The sequence below is a fragment of the Phalacrocorax aristotelis genome, chromosome 2 (genome assembly GCF_949628215.1).
Source record: "Phalacrocorax aristotelis chromosome 2, bGulAri2.1, whole genome shotgun sequence".
In the NCBI taxonomy this organism is placed as follows: Eukaryota; Metazoa; Chordata; class Aves; order Suliformes; family Phalacrocoracidae; genus Phalacrocorax; species Phalacrocorax aristotelis.
The window spans coordinates 91,043,465-91,064,172 of NC_134277.1; the positions used below are offsets into that span (position 1 = coordinate 91,043,465).

Consider the following 20,708-nt stretch of genomic DNA (forward strand, 5'->3'; position numbering starts at 1 on the left):
CAGGCAGGTGACTTAGGATGTGTTGCTGCTAAAGTAATCTGTTGAAGCACTAACTTCAAGGATCAGATCCTTTGCTAGACAGATTTATCAGCAGCAGGAGTTAAGTGCCTGACGTAAAGTTGAGTGCACTTAATGTTCCAAAACAGTAATTAACTGAATGGGAAAGGAGGAGAAAAATGGGTCTTTTGCCATCAATGTTAAGCTTCGTGTACTGTGAAGTTTTACTTTACTTCACAAATTTGCTCCAAAAGTTTCTTTTTGCTGAAAAACTGGAAAAGTTAGACTAGAGCTTTTGGGCTACTTAGATACTAATTTAACATAGTATTTTTAATTCTTCTTTTTTTCTTTACTACATCAAGTTTCAATATCTCAGTTTGTTCCAAAAGACAGCATACAGGTTGTTAAAAAAGTATAAAATATTAACACAACATTAAATGACATCTCTCATTAGCTTTAAAACTTATGTTGCAAACCTCAAAACAAGCTTCATTAGGTCTTCAGAGACAGCTTCTTGGAGTGTCAGTATGATTTCTCTTTACATTAACTCTCCAGGGAGATTTTTGCACTGACTCTGGAATCTCATTGACTTCCTTATGTGTTACATTCTATAGCTGCTGGAAATGGGAATTTGTAAATTCATTTATTCTTTGCATGCTTGCTTTTTTTGGTCCCCAAGCAGAATTAGCATGTACAGTTTTATAAGATTCTGGGATAAAGAACTATTTTCCTCTAGAAGATTGACCATGAGTATATGCTTTCCTAATGTAAGAAGTCTAGCAATTTTGAGTTTACTCTGAAGCAGAATGAATAATGTTTGGTGTGAAATTGATGAATGATTGTTATTTAAGATGTTCAAACTACACTACATTCACTTACTCAGAGCCTGACACTTTGAATGACTATTTTGGAAGTGTAGAGTTATTTTTCAGATTACGTTAGAATTCATCCCATGCTTATTTTCATTTACACTAGGTATGATATACATTTTCAGTACTAGGTCAGGTTTGTTCAAAATAAAATAGCAATAAGTTACACATCATACTTATTTTGCCAGAAATGATGCAAAATTAATACACTGATGCATACAGCCTTTCAAGTCAGGATAGGCACACTATCACATTTCTAGTCGCCTAATAGATCAAGTGTTCGCTAACTCCAAGTTTTTCTGGAAGACATACTAACTGAAAATTCTCAGTACCACTTAATTATTTACTTGAATATTAATGGTAATTTTCAAAGACAGTGGAAAATCATTACCTTTAATGGGTACATAATTAGGATCACTTATTGCTTTTCAGTGAGGTAGATGTGTCTCTTGGTTCCCTGGTGGATAGAAGACACCATGCCTACTTTAACCTTTACTCCAACAAATATTAACATGTGTGCAAAAATTTGTTCAAAGTTACCTAACTGCCTCTTCTGGAATGCATGCAATATTTAGGAAATGCACAAAGTATTGAAGGGTTTGGTTTAGATTTTACAGATTGAAGGGCTCATTCCAATGCCTATTCCAACACTAGGGGAACTAGCCCAGATTAATCTGGGGAAAAAGGACTTTTGCTAAAGGTGTTAGAATTGATGAGGGAAAAATAAATAATTTTAAGGAATATTGGAAAATAGGGAAATTGTTAGCTCATAGATATAAAGTCTGTTATAATCTGGGGAAGAAGGAAAGGGTTTAAATTCATTACTACAGCCATGACCAATAAAACGTCTTTATGGTTCAAGTACACTCACAATGTGTATATTTGCATATAGCTCTGTGTCTTTTAATTTGGCCTCAATGTTACCAACTTGCTAAATAAATTGATATATCTCCTCACTCTTCATCGCTGAAAGTAATTGAAACCAGAAATAGAACATCATGATGAATACGACAAGGAGGGGGAGTAGGTGCTTGTGTATATAACTCACATTCACTAAAGGAAGGAAACCATTAGAATTGTAAATCTCTCGCATAATTGTGTGTATCTGTTTGAAGATTTGTCACATGTTTAATTCTGAATTGCATTTAAAGTAGTTTAAGAGGGATTTTAATTTTTACTTTATGTTATACTGTGATACAAATCACAAGATACTACTGGTTATAAAGATAAATTAAGTTATAATGGAGATGTGCAGGCTCCTCCACAGTATACCTAATACATAATATTTCTCATTTAATTCAAATAACATTTATGTTGTTTAGGTCATATTGATGAAGCTGAGACTGTTATTACTGGAAATCTTATGATATACATTAAAGAAAAGAGAAAAAAGTTTGGGGTCATCTCTTGAAAGAATAATGAGCTCCATATTCTTATAATTGCTGAAGCATGCTCTGCAGTGTTCCTTTGAAACATAAGGATTGAGGAGGATAGCAGGAATAGGAGAGTTATTTTAGGTGCAGCTGGGAACTGATTAGGATTAAGAAAACTGGCTAATCCTTTTGCCTTTATGGTACTGATGTGATTCAACTCCAAATCTGTTCTAAGTTGATACGTTTCGGTGGTGCAAAACATATTTAGATATCAAGCCAGGTTGTAGTGTGCTGTGCAATGATCTGCTAGGTTTATCTTGGAAGGTCTGCACATTCAAAGCAGCAGCAAAGTGGGTGCTGTGAAATGATTCCCACCCCTCTCTTGTTACCTCAAGTAAACCTTGTCTTGCAAAGTACCCATAGCAGAGGATTTGCCAGGCTTTCTCTCCTTGTACAAAACAGGAGGTGGCCTAGTCACGAGTGTCTGTGCACCAAATGCTTGAGTACATACTAGGTAGCTGGGAGGCTTCTGAGTGTAGAATGGTAAATCTTGCTAAGTCGATTCTTTTTAATGTTGCTCCTTACAAAGAGCATTATGTTCATACCTGATACATGATTCAGTCTCCCTGGGGGTACAGACTACAGTGAGACTTAGCTTACTTGAATGTTTTTTTTTCTTCTCTCCCCGGCTTTCTAAATTCTTCCCTGTGCAGCATTCATTGTCTCTCTCAAAGAATGGCATTTTGCTTACTTAGACTAAGTTTTGGTAACATTTCAAAACGGTCTTAGAAATAGTGGTTCTGGTCATAACTAGAGGACAGTTTTTACTACATTTCAACTATGATACATAGTTCTCTTTTCATTATTATTTAATAATTCTTTGTCATGGTTTCAGCTGGGATAGAGTTAATTTTCTTCACTCTAGCTGGTATAGTGCTGTGCTTTGAAATTAGCATGGAAAAAAAAACCTGTTGAGATAACACACAGATGTTTAGGCTGTTGCTGGGTAGCGCTTATACTAGTCAAGGACATGTCTAGCCTCCCATGCTCTGCTGGGTGCACAAGAAGCTGGGAGGGGAGGGGGCACAGCTAAGAGAGCGGATTCAAACTGACCAAAGGGATATTCCATATCATGTAACGTCATGCCCAGTATGTTACCTGGGAGGGGCTGGCCGGGGGAGGGAGGCAGCAATCGCGGCTCGGGGACGGGCAGCGTCGGTCGGCGGGTGGTGAGCGGCTGTATCGTTCGTGTTTCTGCGTTTTTTTTTCCTGTTTTCCCTTTCCTTCCTTTTCCCTTTTATTATATTAACATTATTGTCATTATTATCATAATCATTTATCATCATCATTTTATTGTAATCATTAAACTGTGCTTATCTCAACCCACAAGTTCTTTTGCTCATCCGATTCTCTTCCCCATCCCACAGGGGTTGGGGGGGGTGAGCGAGCGGCTGCGTGGTGTTCAGTTGCCAGCTGAGGCTGAACCACGACAGTCTATTTTTGGCGCTCAACGTGGGGCACGAAGGGTTTGAGATAATAACAGTTGCTTGTCACAGCACTGATTCATCTGCTCGCAGTATTAGTTTGTCCAGTCTTTACCATGCTGATTGTAAAGTACATGTTAAAACTTGCTGTTGGTTTTGTCAGTTTGCTGTGCTCTGCAGTGATTAGAGATGTTTTGCCTAGGAGACTTGTTATTAAAACACTGACCTTGACTGTTATCGGTTATTTAGGTTTTGCATGGAAGCCGTTACTGTACTACAGCTACCACCTCATGGAGGCAATTAGCAATTATACCTCCTCCTCTGAGGAGTTTTTTATGGAGGAAATACAGAATGGCACTGTAGCTACTATCTTATGTAATGTCTCCTCCCTCATTACAACAACTTTTCAGTATCTTGAACATCCTTGTGTAGTTAAGATACATCTGTTGATATTGCTTTGGCAGGTGGTATCAGATCTGTCTAAGGTTAGTAAGCAAGTTAAGAATATAATCCAGAGATCTGTCCCAAGGCTCGATAGCTATGCGTGGCAGGGTATGTGGGAAAGTATGGGCAAATGCCTAAGATGGTGGGCACCCCCCGTGGTGTGGGACTTCACCCCTGAACAAGTGCAGAATCCTGAAAAATTAGTAGAACATTTGGAGGAAGTATGTTGTCACCCTGGCAGTTCCAGAGAGATACAAATCACTGCCATGTGCTGGGGTCTGGCTTATGCCTATCGAGCCCTATTTAACACTATTCAGTACCCCCAAGGGAAAGAGAAGGGAGCTACTCCAACCCCCGTGACAAGCACTGCGGCCACTCAAACCCCCACGATAGACTCTGCAGCTACTCCAACCCCAGTGACAAGCACTGCGGCCACCCAACCCGCCGCGACAGATACTGCAGCTACTCCAACCCCAGTGACAAGCACTGCGGCCACCCAACCCGCCACGACAGATACTGCAGCTACTCCAACCCCAGTGACAAGCACTGCGGCCACCCAACCCGCCACGACAGATACTGCAGCTGCTCCAACCCCGGTGACGAGCACGGCGGCCACCCAACCCGCCACGACAGATACTGCAGCTGCTCCAACCCTGGTGACGAGCACGGCGGCCACTCAAACCCCCACGACAGGCACTGCAGCTACTCAAACCCCAGTGCCAAGCATTGCAGCTAAACCAGAGGACCAACCTGTGCCAGTATCAGTCGCCCCTATACGCAAGAAGAAATCATGGAAGAGAAGGTCAACTCGTTTAGAAAGAGATTACGAGGAACCAGGGCCATCACGAGAAGAGGAGGAGGAGGAGGAACCATGTGTACAAGAAACGGAAACTACCCGATCTCTATCCTTGAGTGAGTTGTGGGATATACGGAAAGATTTCAGGCGTCATTCAGGTGAACACGTTATCACCTGGCTGCTCCGATGCTGGGATAATGGGGCCAGTAGTTTGGAATTAGAGGGGAAGGAAGCCAAACAACTGAGATCCCTCTCTAGGGAAGGGGGTATTGATAAAGCAATTGGAAAAGGAACACAAGCCCTCAGCCTCTGGAGGCGGCTCCTGTCCGCGGTGAGAGAGAGGTATCCCTTCAAAGAAGATATTGTATTTCGCCTAGGAAAATGGATGACCATGGAGAAAGGCATTCAGCATCTAAGAGAATTAGCCGTGCTTGAGGTGGTTTATGGTGACCTGGATGATCAACGGTCCTCCAAAGATCCAGATGAAGCCGAGTGCACACGACCCATGTGGCGGAAGTTTGTACGGAGCGCACCATCCTCGTATGCAAACTCATTGGCAGTGATGTCCTGGAAAGATGACGAGACACCAACGGTGGCTGAGTTGATTGATAGACTCCGGGAATATGAAGCGAATCTCTCTTCCTCACTCGTCTCTGCTGTTGAGAAACTGTCCCGAGAGGTCCAGCAACTCAAAGAAGATATGTCCTACTCCCCACCAGTACAGACCAGTATCTCAGCCATTAGGAGTAATCGTCCCTTGGCTCAAGAGAAGGGATACACACGACGGGGCACCCTGTGGTTTTACCTGCGTGATCACGGAGAGGACATGAAGAAGTGGGATGGAAAACCTACCTCAGCCTTAGAGGCACGGGTACGTGAGCTGCAAGGGACAACAATTACTCAGGGGAGTTTCTCCAGGAGAGCTGCTGCCCCAGTTTCCCGTAAGCAATTCTCCAGACAGAGGAGCAGAAGTGCTGATGGCCTGACTGATCTTAACAGAGACACCCGTGATTCATATTTACCGGAAGTGAGTGATGAATACTATGATCAGGACTAGAGGGGCCCTGCCTCCAGCCGGGTGGAAGAAAGGGATAACCGGGCTTACTGGACTGTGTGGATCCGATGGCCTGGCACATCTGACCCGCAGGAGCATAAAGCTTTAGTGGACACCGGCGCACAGTGCACCTTAATGCCATCAAACTATATAGGGGCAGAACCCATCAGCATTGCTGGAGTGACAGGGGGATCCCAAGAGCTAACTGTATTGGAGGCCGAAGTGAGCCTCACTGGGAATGAGTGGCAAAAGCACCCTATTGTGACTGGCCTAGAGGCTCCGTGCATCCTTGGCATAGACTACCTCAGGAGAGGGTATTTCAAGGACCCAAAAGGTTACAAGTGGGCTTTTGGTGTAGCTGCCTTGGAGATGGAGGAAATTAAACAGCTGTCTACCTTGCCTGGTCTCTCAAAGGACCCTTCTGTTGTAGGGTTGCTGAAGGTCAAAGAACAACAGGTGCTGATCGCCACCACAACAGTGCACCGGCGGCAATATCGCACCAACAGAGACTCTCTGATCCCCATCCACGGGCTCATTCGTCGACTGGAGAGCCAAGGAGTCATCAGTAAAACCCACTCACCCTTTAACAGTCCCATATGGCCAGTCCGGAAGTCTAATGGAGAGTGGAGACTAACAGTAGACTACCGTGGCCTGAACGAAGTCACTCCAGCGTTGAGTGCTGCTGTGCCAGACATGCTAGAACTTCAATATGAACTGGAGTCCAAGGCAGCCAAGTGGTATGCCACAATTGATATCGCTAATGCATTCTTCTCGATGCCTCTGGCAGCAGAGTGCAGGCCACAGTTTGCTTTTACTTGGAGGGGGGTCCAGTACACCTGGAATCGACTGCCCCAGGGGTGGAAACACAGCCCTACCATTTGCCATGGACTGATCCATAATGCTTTGGAACAAGGTGGAGCTCCCAAACACCTACAATACATTGATGACATCATTGTGTGGGGCAATACAGCAGAAGAAGTTTTTGAGAAAGGAAAGGAAATAGTTCAAATCCTTCTGAAAGCTGGTTTCGCCATAAAACAAAGTAAGGTGAAGGGACCTGCATGAGAAATCCAGTTCTTGGGAATCAAATGGCAAGATGGTCGTCGTCAGATCCCCATGGATGTGATCAACAAAATAACAGCCATGTCTCCACCAACCAGCAAAAAGGAAACACAAGCTTTCTTGGGCGTTGTGGGTTTTTGGAGAATGCATATTCCACACTACAGTCTGATCGTAAGCCTTCTCTATCAAGTGACCCGGAAAAAGAATGATTTCAAATGGGGCCCTGAACAACAACAAGCCTTTGAACAGATTAAACGAGAAATAGTTCATGCAGTAGCTCTTGGGCCAGTCCAGGCGGGACAAGATATAAAAAATGTGCTCTACACTGCAGCCGGGGAGAATGGCCCTACCTGGAGCCTCTGGCAGAAAGCACATGGGGAGACCCGAGGTAGACCCCTAGGGTTTTGGAGTCGGGGATACAGAGGGTCCGAAGCCTGCTATACTCCAACTGAAAAAGAGATATTGGCAGTATATGAAGGGGTCCGAGCTGCTTCAGAAGTGGTTGGTACTGAAGCACAGTTGCTCCTGGCACCCCGACTGCCAGTGCTGGGCTGGATGTTCAGAGGGAACGTCCCCTCCACACACCATGCAACTGATGCTACATGGAGTAAATGGGTTGCACTGATCACCCAGCGGGCTCGAGTAGGAAACCCCAGTCGCCCAGGAATCTTGGAAGTGATTATGGACTGGCCAGAAGGCAAAGATTTTGGATTATCACCAGAGGAGGAGGTGACACGTGCTGAAGAAGCCCCACTGTGTAACAAACTGCCAGAAGATGAGAAGCAATATGCCCTGTTTACTGATGGGTCCCGTCGCCTTGTGGGAAAGCACCGGAGATGGAAGGCTGCTGTATGGAGTCCTACACGACAAGTAGCAGAAACTGCTGAAGGAGAAGGTGAATCGAGCCAGTTTGCAGAGGTAAAGGCCATCCAGCTGGCCTTAGACATCACTGAACGGGAAACGTGGCCAGTGCTCTATCTCTATACTGACTCCTGGATGGTGGCAAATGCCTTGTGGGGCTGGCTGCAGCAGTGGAAGCAAAGCAACTGGCAGCGCAGAGGCAAACCCATCTGGGCTGCCACATTGTGGCAAGATATTGCTGCCCGGGTAGAGAACCTGGTTGTAAAGGTACGGCATGTGGATGCTCACGTCCCCAAGAGTCGAGCCACTGAAGAACATCGAAACAACCAGCAGGTAGATCAGGCTGCCAAGATTGAAGTGGCTGAGGTGGATCTGGACTGGCAGCATAAGGGTGAACTATTTCTAGCTCGATGGGCCCATGACACCTCAGGCCGTCAAGGGAGAGATGCAACATACAGGTGGGCTCGTGATCGAGGGGTGGACTTGACCATGGATATTATTGCACAGGTTATCCACGAATGTGACACATGCGCTGCAATCAAGCAAGCGAAGCGGGTAAAGCCTCTGTGGTATGGGGGACGATGGCTGAAATATAAATATGGGGAGGCCTGGCAAATTGACTATATCACACTCCCACAGACCCGCCAAGGCAAGCGCCATGTTCTCACCATGGTAGAAGCAACCACCGGCTGGCTGGAAACATATCCTGTCCCCCACGCCACTGCCCGGAACACTATCCTGGGTCTCGAAAAACAAGTGCTGTGGCGACATGGCACCCCAGAGAGAATTGAGTCAGACAACGGGACTCATTTCCGAAATAGCCTCATAGACACCTGGGCCAAAGAGCACGGCATTGAGTGGGTGTATCACATCCCCTATCACGCACCAGCCTCTGGGAAAATTGAACAGTACAATGGACTGTTAAAAACTACACTGAGAGCAATGGGGGGTGGGACATTTAAACACTGGGATACACATTTAGCAAAAGCCACCTGGTTAGTCAACACGAGGGGATCTGCCAACCGAGCTGGCCCTGCCCAGTCAGAATCCTTACGTACTGTGGAAGGGGATAGAGTCCCTGTAGTGCACATAAAAAATATGCTGGGCAAGACAGTCTGGGTTATTCCTGCTTCCAGCAGAGGCAAACCCACTCGCGGGATTGCTTTTGCTCGAGGACCTGGGTGCACTTGGTGGGTGATGCGGGAGGATGGAGGAGTCCGGTGTGTACCTCAGGGGGATTTAATTTTGGGTGAAAACAGCCAATGAACTGAATAATATGCTGTTAATTGCTATATGATGTTGTATGTCATCACTACTATGGTTGCATCAATGGAATGTTATCATGGTGGGAATCTCCCAATTAATAATAATAGCGAATGAACCTTCAATGGAACCAGGCAAAGTGCAGCAGTGAGAGAACAAGAACTACCAGTGCAGCGGTGATGGAACAAGGACTGACATGCAACAATCTGACCCCACGCACACCGCCTCTCTGAAGGACCCTTACAAGAGATGAAATCCAAAGTCATGGACTAAATGAACTCAATGGACATTTCACAGGCATTCTACAGGGGTGTTCCATAGACTAGTGGAATGATAAATGAAAATCTGTATAGAGAGATATATATATATATTGTTAAAGGATGAGAAGATGGATAGGGATTATTGAATTTGTACTGAATAGTATGGGACCTGAGCATGATGTCAATGATATGGAATAAGGGGTGGATACTGTCATGGTTTCAGCTGGGATAGAGTTAATTTTCTTCACTCTAGCTGGTATAGTGCTGTGCTTTGAAATTAGCATGGAAAAAAAAACCTGTTGAGATAACACACAGATGTTTAGGCTGTTGCTGGGTAGCGCTTATACTAGTCAAGGACATGTCTAGCCTCCTATGCTCTGCTGGGTGCACAAGAAGCTGGGAGGGGAGGGGGCACAGCTGAGAGAGCGGATTCAAACTGACCAAAGGGATATTCCATATCATGTAACGTCATGCCCAGTATGTTACCTGGGAGGGGCTGGCCGGGGGAGGGAGGCAGCAATCGCGGCTCGGGGACGGGCAGCGTCGGTTGGCGGGTGGTGAGCGGCTGTATCGTTCGTGTTTCTGCGTTTTTTTTTCCTGTTTTCCCTTTCCCTTCCTTTTCCCTTTTATTATATTAACATTATTGTCATTATTATCATAATCATTTATCATCATCATTTTATTGTAATCATTAAACTGTGCTTATCTCAACCCACAAGTTCTTTTGCTCGTCCGATTCTCTTCCCCATCCCACAGGGGTGGGGGGGGGTGAGCGAGCGGCTGCGTGGTGTTCAGTTGCCAGCTGAGGCTGAACCACGACACTCTTGAAGCCTGTTGTAGTTTGCAATATATATGTTAATTTTGGTGTAAACAAAAGATCACACATTTTTTTACTTTCTGGTCTTAATTTTTTAGGAGCTTTTCCATGCAATTCTCTGTATATTGTTGGCCAATCTGTAGGAGGATAATCCTGTTGTCACTAACATGCATGCATTCCCAGTGGTAGTAAAGTCAAGTCAGTTCAGTAGAGTGGATAAGCTGTCTGCCTTATTTTTTAGATGTGTTCATTTTACAGGCTGTTTTGGTGTATAGTGAGACCTATGTCTGAAAGTAAAAAAAACAAAAACAAAAACAAAAACAAACCCAAAAACCAAAAATCCCACAACTAAAAATGTTCAGCTATTATATCTTAGAGTATAGCTTAGAAGCCTGGCCATTTCTAAAGCCACAGAATGTTTGAATTTGCAGCACTTCTACTGATAGTCAGCAATAGTGTCTAAATGAAAGTAAACCACTATGAATATTAACTCTGAAATAGCAGAAAACAAACTTTTCAGTATAAAATTACCTGTTTATTATTGTTTTTTTTTTAAAAAAAAAAGCCCTCTCTGCATTTAATGTAGTCAGAGGAATATCTATGAACTGTAGCTTTTCTCTAAGAACATATATTGTTGTCAGCTTATACATTAAGGTATTCTGAACAGAAGTTACTGTTAATACCAGTGCCAGGATCCACATTAGAATACTGCAACTTCTTACCACTGCAGCATTGTTATTGCTTACGGAGAACTTGCTCTTGGAGATGCCTCTTATTTTTACAAGTAACACTTAAAAATCTTGCTAAAAGAGTCACAAGTATCTTGCCCATTTCCTAAGGAGTTTGCATAAAGCTGTCTTATAAAAATATTATTATGCTTATGGCAGTTTATTTTAAACTGATAGTGAACATTAAAACACAATATTGTATATTTATATATTTTTTCTATTGGATTTTCTGAATTAACTGGAGGCTGTCCTTCTGATCTGACTAATCCTTCCAGTCTTTCCTTGCTTTTTGCTGAAGGTAGTGCAGAGGGACCAAAAAGAATGCACCGTACTACTGGCCATACTCTGGCAGTTGATCTCAGACAATAGAGCACCATGCAACTCCTTGTTTTACAAGAATCTCCCAGCTGTGGTACATCCAAGCTGAAGACATACTGGCTATATTACAAATTTAATCACTCCTTGATGATACAGCCACCCAGCAGCATGCCATCAAACACCTGCTGCTCAGCAGGGTGCATCTGGCAGTGGCAAGTAGAAAAGTCACTGTTGTGTCCCTAATGTTTTTCATAAGGTCTCGCTGGAAGGTCCAGCAGTGATAGTCGATATAGGTGGAGCAAGGCTACACAAAGCCCTACAAGTTCTGGAAAAGCTAAGCTACATTTAAAGTTCTCTAACACCAGTATTTGAGGCAGCCTTGTACATTAGGACTGTCTCTGAGAGGTAAAGAAGAAAGGCCATGATGAACATTGCCTCCACTTGTGCTCATGTGCAAGCCCAGCTTACTCAGATCACACACACTTTTTTAAGCAATTACAATCAAACCAGCTAGGGTTAACTTACTCCTCTCATTTATTCGGAAGGTATATTAATTTAACTCTAAATTAACTTTTGTCTTTAAGAAACTCTAAATCCTCAATCTGTGACTTGCTTTTCTGCCATTTCCATCTTTTTGTGGCTGTTGTAGAATTTTCTCTCCTGAATTTTCAGTCACTAAGAAGTGTGATCGAATAAATACCAGAGAATAAGGTGAAAGGAAGAACACTTTAGATCATTGATCCATCAACACAAAGTTAACACAAAGGACTGTTACAAGCAATGACAAAGCCAAATTTTCTATATAAGAAAATCCTTATCCTTTGTGGAGGACTAAGAGCAGCTTTTTGTATGTGTCTAGGATTCAAAAGTAATAATATGCAGCAAATAGGGGTAAATAAGGAAATAAAATGAACGTTTGCTTAATATGCATGAAGAGTGTTCTTTCAATCTGAGCACAAACACTACCTAATTTGGCTCATCTTTGCTGGCCTTACAATTTCTAAACCACAGGTTGCACAGGACCTTGTTAACCGGTTACACCTCAATGCCCATGTTGACAAACTGGTGAGAACATACAGTGCTGGCACAAAGAGGAAGCTCTCTGCTGCTGTGGCTTTAGTTGGTAAACCCCAAATACTTTTACTGGTGAGTAAAGGTAATACTGTGCCTATGATAAATGGGTTACATTTAATTTTCTTGCCTTGTATGTTCTAAAGAAAATCAGGTAGTTTCCTGGTCAGTCAGGGAGTAATTGATACATGGATATACAACTGTCCTCTGTCTTCTGCTGTATTAACACTTATTTTATTCTCCAGTGCTTACAAAAATAGAAAATGAAGTTGTATTTTATTTCCTTTTTTTCTCCCCCCCCGCCCCGTTAGTTGGGTGAGGGTGGGGAGAGGAGCCTAAACACACACCAGTGCAATTGTAACCTCCCATGGCCAAAATGGATATGTAATATTTTTTTAAGATTTCCTTACGTAGAAGAAGAAAAAAATAGTTTAATGTAAAAATATATTAATGCGTTATGTATTCTTTACTTTGAACTTAACATGAGAAAAAAAATATACAAAAAATTCTACTGACTTCCTTAAGAAGAAAGTTTCTTATTTTAATTAGTAATTTGGAGCTGTTATTATTAATTATTGACCCATCTATTTCAGGATATTCATATTCCTTACTATGTCATGCTTCATAAATCTGGCTAGTTTTTGTATTTTTATTGGATTCACAAATCACGCAAACAAACTAATGAGTTTTAATTTGAATTATTTATCATGTGTTGTTTTGGTGCTTGCATCCTACTGCTCATTTAGGCCTGAATCTGGCCTTTCCAGTTTCAGCAATGCCCTTTCTATTGAATATCAGGGAACTACAAAGCTTTGGGAACTATATCATTATTGATACCACATTCTCTTTCTTACCATTGCCTTTTGTTTCACTAGAGAAGATTGAACATCCCTTTCTTAAGCCTTGTCTGGGAATAGCTAAACAAATTCAATAGTGGAATAAACCTTTCAGAACTATCAGAGGGAGAAAATCTGTTTCCCAGAATTGTGGGGGAAACCAGTACTTCCAGTAATGCATCACAGGCTAAGTAGAACCAGATAAAACTGGTGTTCTCATGGGGTTCATGTTTCAGAAGATCAGACACATTTTCCTGCTTCTAACATCCTATCATTGCCTCACTTCTGAGCTGAATTATTTTATTTACATTTTATGCTTAAACTGACCCTGGTTCGGTTAGTAAAAGGAGGAGATAACCTTAAATCAGTGCTTTTTCCTGATCTTAGAAAATGGTCCAACTGTTTTGTAATGTCTTAATGACAGCATGCTACAGCAAGTATCAATTTCAACCTACCTCTTGCTGCAGGGCTCAGACTATTGCATATGTAATGGCAAGGGGAAAGAAAAATATCTAAACATGTCAGATGTTTTAAAACATTTGGCTGGCTTTAGAAAACTAGCAGATTTTAAAGGAGTTATTCAGTATTTTAAGAGGCTTTTTTTTTTTTTGTCTGAAAGCAAAGACAACAGTGTAAACCTCTGATTCTGCTTCTAGATTTCATCCAGGATCACAGCTATTAATTTAAGTAATAGCATAGCTTGCTTTATTTTTATCGCTTTTTATGTTTTCTTTGTTAGCTATGAACTGATAATAGGAGACGGAACTGGATTCTTTTTCATCTCTGCCATTGGTAGCTAAGCATCAAAGTGGATGTTTTGTTTGCTTTGTTTCTTGAGAACTGTGCTTCCAGGTTTCAGCTGGGATTCCTTGCTGCATAAACATTGGCCAAGGCCATACTGCCACACTAGATGCTGACACCCCTCATGGAATTCCTTAGTATAAAAAGCAACCAGAAGAATTTCCTTCTCCCTAGTTTTGAAGTGACAGAGACTGGCTTTTGATGGTCAGATATCATTCGTTCTGCTTCCATCAGCAGATGAAGTCAAAATTTGATTTAGTGAGGTCAGCAGGATTAGATAAGAAGAGGAAAAGTAGCAGTTGTAGCTGTGTTTCTTTCTCCATGAAAGCCATCCAAGTGGGAAATGCCAGACAGCTTGCATTGGGCAGCACTGACTGGGTTGTTATTTAATCTTGTGGATTCTCTCCACCTTGGGTGAGAGAGTTCCTCTTGAAGGGACTTTGAGAGTAACTGCTGGAGGATGTCGAATCCAAACATACTATCCACATCTGGCCATGGGATGGGCAATGCAGGCAGCCGGGAGTTACAGGGCTTCTTCTCCACTTGTTTGTGCTGATGACAGGTGTGCATGTAGGGGACAAACAGACAACAACCCCCCCCAGAAAGTGAGGAAAAACATCTGTTAAAAAAGTATATGTGTATATATATTATATATATACATATTAAACACATATATATTTAAAAATAATATTACATTTATTATATTATTATCTACTATATAAGCATATTATTTATATATAAATTTCTTTACTAAAAAGTGCCTTCTATAAATTTAGAAATGAAACTATATGTGTTAAAGCAAAAAACTGATCAGAATGTCTTTTAAGTCACCTCTTGAAAAAGGTCGCTTTTTTAGAGAAAAATATATGATTTTATTGTGAGTTTTGTTAATACTTCATGCTGGGCTGGACCTGTGGTATGTTTTTCCCATGCTGCGGTATCATCATTTTAATTTTTCCTGTAGGATGAGCCCAGCTCTGGGATGGATCCCTGCTCTAAACGCTACCTTTGGAAAACCATCCTGAAGGAAGTTCAGGATGGCTGTGCAGCTGTGTTGACATCCCACAGGTAGGACCCTTATCCCAGCAGCCAGCACATTCCTGTTCTCTCTCCTCATCTGCTGTCAACTGAGGGCAGAAGAGCACATTCTGAAGGCACGCTCACTCTGGTGTGAAACATGGAATATGTCTTGGTATTTTATGGCAATTCCTTCCTGCTTGTGAAAATTGAATTGTGTAAATCTTAAATATTTTCTATATTTAGTTTTCAAGGATTAGGATGTGGCTCAATGGGTCTGCAGGCACAGAAGAAAATCATGCAATGAAATCTTCCTTTTCTATGCTCTTTCTATTCAACGTTGCAGTGTCTCTTCCTGCTTTGAACACCAGGTTATCCTTTTGCAGCTGCCCACTTTACAAATCCTTACAAAGGCAATGAAAGACACTTTTCTGATTTTATTAATGTTTCTGGTTTGCATCAGTGTATGAAAAGAGTATGCCATGGCATCCTAAAGACAGATGTCTCAGCTATTCCCTGCCTGCACTACTGGAAATGGTAGAAGTGACCCTGCTTTCTTAGAAGAGTCTATCTACATTAAATATCCTGTCAGTTCTCTGGTATGGTCATTGGTATATCAGTTTAATGGAGGAAACATCAATACTCTTTTGTAACATTTATAGTAAAATGGAATAAATTAAATGTTCCCTTAGGGAATATAGTATACTACGTATAACTATATATAAAATGGCTTTAAGTGAGTGAGAGATCATGAAAACATGCCCAGAGAAGACAGAACTCATTAATCAAAACAGTAATGTAACATTTTGGCCAAATGAGGTTTGAAGCATAGATGAATTAATAAAAGAATGCAGCAAAGCTTCCCTCAATATTTCCTAGATATTGTTAAATTTTTTTCAGATGTCCTCAAAAGGTATTTGTTGTCCCTGTACATATCTGTGCTACACTATTAATGGAAAAATGCTCTCAAAAGTTTCTAGTATTCCATTTATGTAAGCTGAATATTGAAAATCCCATGCTGTATTTGATCCCCAAGTGCTTACCAGCTCACTCATTTAGGGAACACAAGTTATGCATTGTGAATTGAGAGTTTTTCAGCAAACAGTGTGCTTTGAATTTTCAGTCTAGATTAAGAAACTTTAGCTGTCAAAGACCAGCTAAGCAGAAGAGAGCTGTGGTCTCATTACTAATATGCTGTAAACAAACAAACAAAGCCCATCAAATTGTTACTAATTACTCATTTAGCTCTACAAATGAATAACTCGAAGCAGATATCAGTAGAGTGATAGTGTACATATTTCTAATTAATAAGATGTTGTGCCAGGGTGGAGGAAGGAGGAATTATTTTATACTATTTATACTATCTGCTGAAGGCTATTGGAGATTTATTTAAGATTCTTTCAAAAGCTACTTGTATAAGTAAAGGAATTTTTCTTATTAAGTGAATCTTCATGCATATCAGCAAATAAGTGCACAAGATACAGAGATGGTTTCTTGTGTAACAATTAGATTTTGAGGTCTATTTACTTAATTTTCAGAGACAATGCTTAAGTTTTGTATTGAGGAGGGAAGTAGTGAGATGGTATTAATTGTCCATACAGGCCTAAATTTGTGTTATTTTGCCATAGCTGGAGAGTGTTATGCCAAGGGGAGTGTTAGGAGTTACTGCACCCCAAAGAGACTCCACTAACTTCCGCATTTGCAGGTAGATGTGTTAGCAAGCCCTCTCCCCATGTCTCTCAGACATAGTGGTTTGGCAGTTCTCACCATATCCCTGTCCTTTTTTAAGGAAATTGTTCCTTGGAAGGTACTTAATTGCTATGCTTGTTCAGTAAAAGCACTGTAATTTGGACTGGCACATGGTGGAGGCACACAAGACAACTCTTGTTTAGCTATCTCAGAAGGGTTAGGGAGTGCATGCAGTGAAATGCAGGAACATCAGACAACTTTGACTCCTCTTTGAGATGATGGATATGTCCTGACTGATGTCCTATGTCTAAAGTGATGCTTTGAAAAAACTGCTCACACAATTCTACATAATATGTAGAATGGCAGCCCATTTGCCCAAAGCTTTACAAGTCAAAGTTGTTATTTATCATCTGAAGCTGTTGCATCTAGCCGGATCCTGCTTTTCTATTCAGCTGCATTTTCACGTCCTAAATGCTCTTTGGATTGTAGTGTTTTGCATCTTCTTCTATCCTGCAATCAGACTAAGGGTAACTACTTTTTAAGGGTATGTACTGTGCAAGAGGCAAGCTGAGCAAAATTGCTTCATTCTTCTCCTTCTATCCTTAGCTCAGAATGACCACAAACAGATATTGCAGGAAATATGTAATGTTCATGGAGCTCCTGGCTCTCTGTGCTCAGTGGCATTTCTGAGACTCCCTGTCAGGTATTTGCCTGTGGTAATAAAACCTGTGTATTGTGCCAGAATTGTCCACTTAGTTCTGGACTAAAAACATACATTCCTTTTTAGGGCTCTCTTCTAGCTCTTATGCGGTAATGACTTTTGATGTGTACTGACTAGGGTTGCAATGTGGACTGTTGCCTTTAATGTCAAAGGTTTTGGGCACCCATTTTCACAGCTGTCCGGATTCCTTTCACTTTAATTGAAGGTCGGTATAAATAATGTTCTCTGGTTTCACTATTATTCTTTTAATCTTTTTTTTTTCTCCACTTTATTTTGTAGTATGGAAGAATGTGAAGCCCTCTGCACACGGCTTGCTATTATGGTCAATGGAAGTTTCAAGTGTCTTGGTTCTCCCCAACACATTAAAAACAGGTATTATATGTCAACAGCAAACCTCTGCAGCTACATTCAATCTAAGAGCTGGCTAGGCACTTTAATAGTGCCAAGGAATAAATACTTATGACTACTAAGCACATCTTTCTTTTCCTGCCATCCCTGACGTTAAAAAAGAGCCAATTAGGGTATCTTAGCAAGCTAAATTGACATATGGCATTGCTAAAATGCTTTGTAGTCTGCACTGGTAATTGAAAGAGACAGATCTGTATCTAAAATGAAGCACTTCTGCACTCAACCTGAGAAGTACGTTGTAAGAATTCAACATGTTGAATGAGATGAAATACACGTTGGTTCCTTGTGAGAATTTCTAGTAACAGACAGAATCACTTTCAGCAGGTCAGCAGCCAGTAGAGACAACGTATTTTGAACCATCTCTGCTTCCTAATGCTTTCACTGGCAACTGCAGATATTTATGCTATGTTTCCTGCATCCTTTTTCTGGTGTGCATGAGCCTCTCTTCTGCTTCAGGTCTGCTCATGAGTTAATTTAATATCTGCTAATGAGGATGTTTATTTAGAGGATGGGCTCAAGCCACCATAAAGGAAGCTGAGAGGAAAGTTGCTGCAACTTATAGCTAGAACATTTACATTCAGTTATAAGTAGAATTTTTATGACTCCCAGACAGTCAGCTGTGTAAAATGATACAGCTCATTTACAAGCAGCAAAACTACACTGCTTTGTACTAGCTCAGCGTTTAGCACTCTTAAGTGCAGATACATTTGACAATGTAAACAAGCTCTTGCTCTCTGCCATGGTTATAGGGTAGAAGTTATCTGTGTCTCAGATAATTTCTTGTCCCTTGAGGGCACTTTTGGCTTTCTGTCCTTCCCTTTGGGTAAAACTGTAGGGCCGTGTTTCACAGCTACATTGGCATGATGGACCTGATTCACATTTACTTCAATAAGCTCTCTCCCTCCAAGGATTTTTTCATGACAAACTTTCAGCTAGAGACCTTACAAACTGGATGGTGGAAAAAATCAAAGTTTGCACCTATGTTTCTGATTGTTCTATGTGATCATAACCTTCATTTCATGTTTGTGTACCTTTCAGAGTAGTTGCCTTAATTTCTGGAGGCATGAGAAGTCAATCGCTCTTCTGCTTTTTTATCTAGATGTTTGTCTTTGCAATCCTGTTTCTTATTCTCAAATTACATAGCATAGTGTGGCCTGTTGTCCCACTAGCTGGACTACTTTAGTAGGAATGCAGGCACCCTTTCTTCCTTTTGTAGTAAGAGACAGGTGTCTGTAGAGGACAGTGCAGACCTTGGGCAGGCAAAACTGCTTTTTGGAAATGTGCAGGTCCCCTAATAAGGAAAAATTGTATTACTTAGGCACTTCGTCTGAGTGCATAAAATTAGGTGTGATAAATATGGGTCTCCCCTTTCTATGTTTCAGATCTGCTCTGTCTTCTCAGCTTGACTTTGAGAGGGCAAAGCCAGGCATTCCACAAAGGCTAGCTTCACCTTTTTCTTCTCAGTGACTTTGTCATTATCTTGCTACTCCTGATGTTTCCTTTAGCAGCATCTTGTCTTGCTTCCTAAGAAGGTGGATGAAATCTTAAGCATACTCATCAGTATGCACCATTTCATATAAATAGGACAGTTATTTTTCAGTTTGCTGCGCTGTATCTGTAGATATACCTTTTTCAGATCACACTAAGAAAATCAATGCAGAAGAATAAACTATATGACACCCTGAAAGTATCTTCAAATTATTTCTGAGGATATCAAGGCATTCACAGATCAGCCATTCAAGAATCAAGGCTGTATGAGGGCCTCTTTTGAATTCTGCAAAGCAAGGTCATGATAAGAATATTTGGCAGTCATATTCATAGCAATTATTTGTTTAAAATCATTGTAACTTTATAAAAAACACACCTTCTCTATGTTAAGAATATTTCATACTATCAGCAGTTTTGTGTTCCTTGTATTGTCATGACAGTTCTTTAATGTATGTCAGTGACATTCATGTGGGTTAATATATGCACTGGATACCAATATTGCTGAGGCTTTCCATAGAAACTGTGTAGCTGAAGCTGCATTAAGATTTCATTTAAGGCAGGACTAAAATGCCTTTAAATTACTAATTAATTTAGTTTCTGAATTTTCCACATTGTTCAGGAACCTATTGAATTTTTCTAAAACTTTAGAACTTTTTATTAGGAAAAAATAGTCACTAGCTTAATCAAAGGATTTAATTAAAAACATGCAGTTGCCTGACGTTGCTCTGACTGCCTAATTAATTTTCTTGGCTTCTGGGAGCAAAGCCACCATAGAGAGCACAGTCTTAGAACCTCATATACACACAGCTTTTAAAGTGTGTTTTTTGTTTTGTTTTTTTTTTTAAATTAAGCATACAGTAAAGACATTTTCATGCTTTCTTTAGAAAACTTTTGATAAGTGCTTGGGATAAGCCAGACTGTCCCTGTACTCCTACTATTTTGTTGCTTACCCTAGCTTCTAAACTTCCCTCCAGACAGAACTCCTGACTGTGGTTTTCTTTACTTGCCAATACAGTGCTCCATCATCAACCCCAGGCTATCACACACCTAACAGGAGATTAAGAAACCCAGTGTCTCTGTGTAATTCATGTTCTGAACTTATGTGAAGGTAATTTCCAGATATGGTACCATGTACTTTATGGAGGCTGTCTGCTTCCGTGTGAGATGGGAAAGAAGAGGAGCAGGATTCTTTCACTTATTGCTCAAAAAACCCCCATTGAAATAATTAAGCTTTAAATTATTTTAATCTTTTAATTTTCCCACTTTCCACTCCTCTTGGGAATGTCCTGAAAATATTCCAGGACTTGAAATAGTATTGAGTTACTCCTTCCTTCCCATTTGCCTTCCCTCC

At 41.2% G+C, this 20,708-nt stretch overlaps 1 protein-coding gene across 1 annotated transcript in view; it reads left to right on the forward strand.

Moving 5' to 3' along the window:
• ABCA13 (ATP binding cassette subfamily A member 13) overlaps positions 1-20,708 on the forward strand; it is a 215,383-nt gene that overhangs the window by 180,929 nt on the left and 13,746 nt on the right. Inside the window, exons 50-52 of the mRNA XM_075084330.1 lie at positions 12,338-12,472; positions 14,999-15,102; positions 17,741-17,833. Of these exons, the coding sequence (XP_074940431.1) occupies positions 12,338-12,472; positions 14,999-15,102; positions 17,741-17,833 (332 nt within the window). The remainder of the gene's footprint in view (positions 1-12,337; positions 12,473-14,998; positions 15,103-17,740; positions 17,834-20,708) is intronic.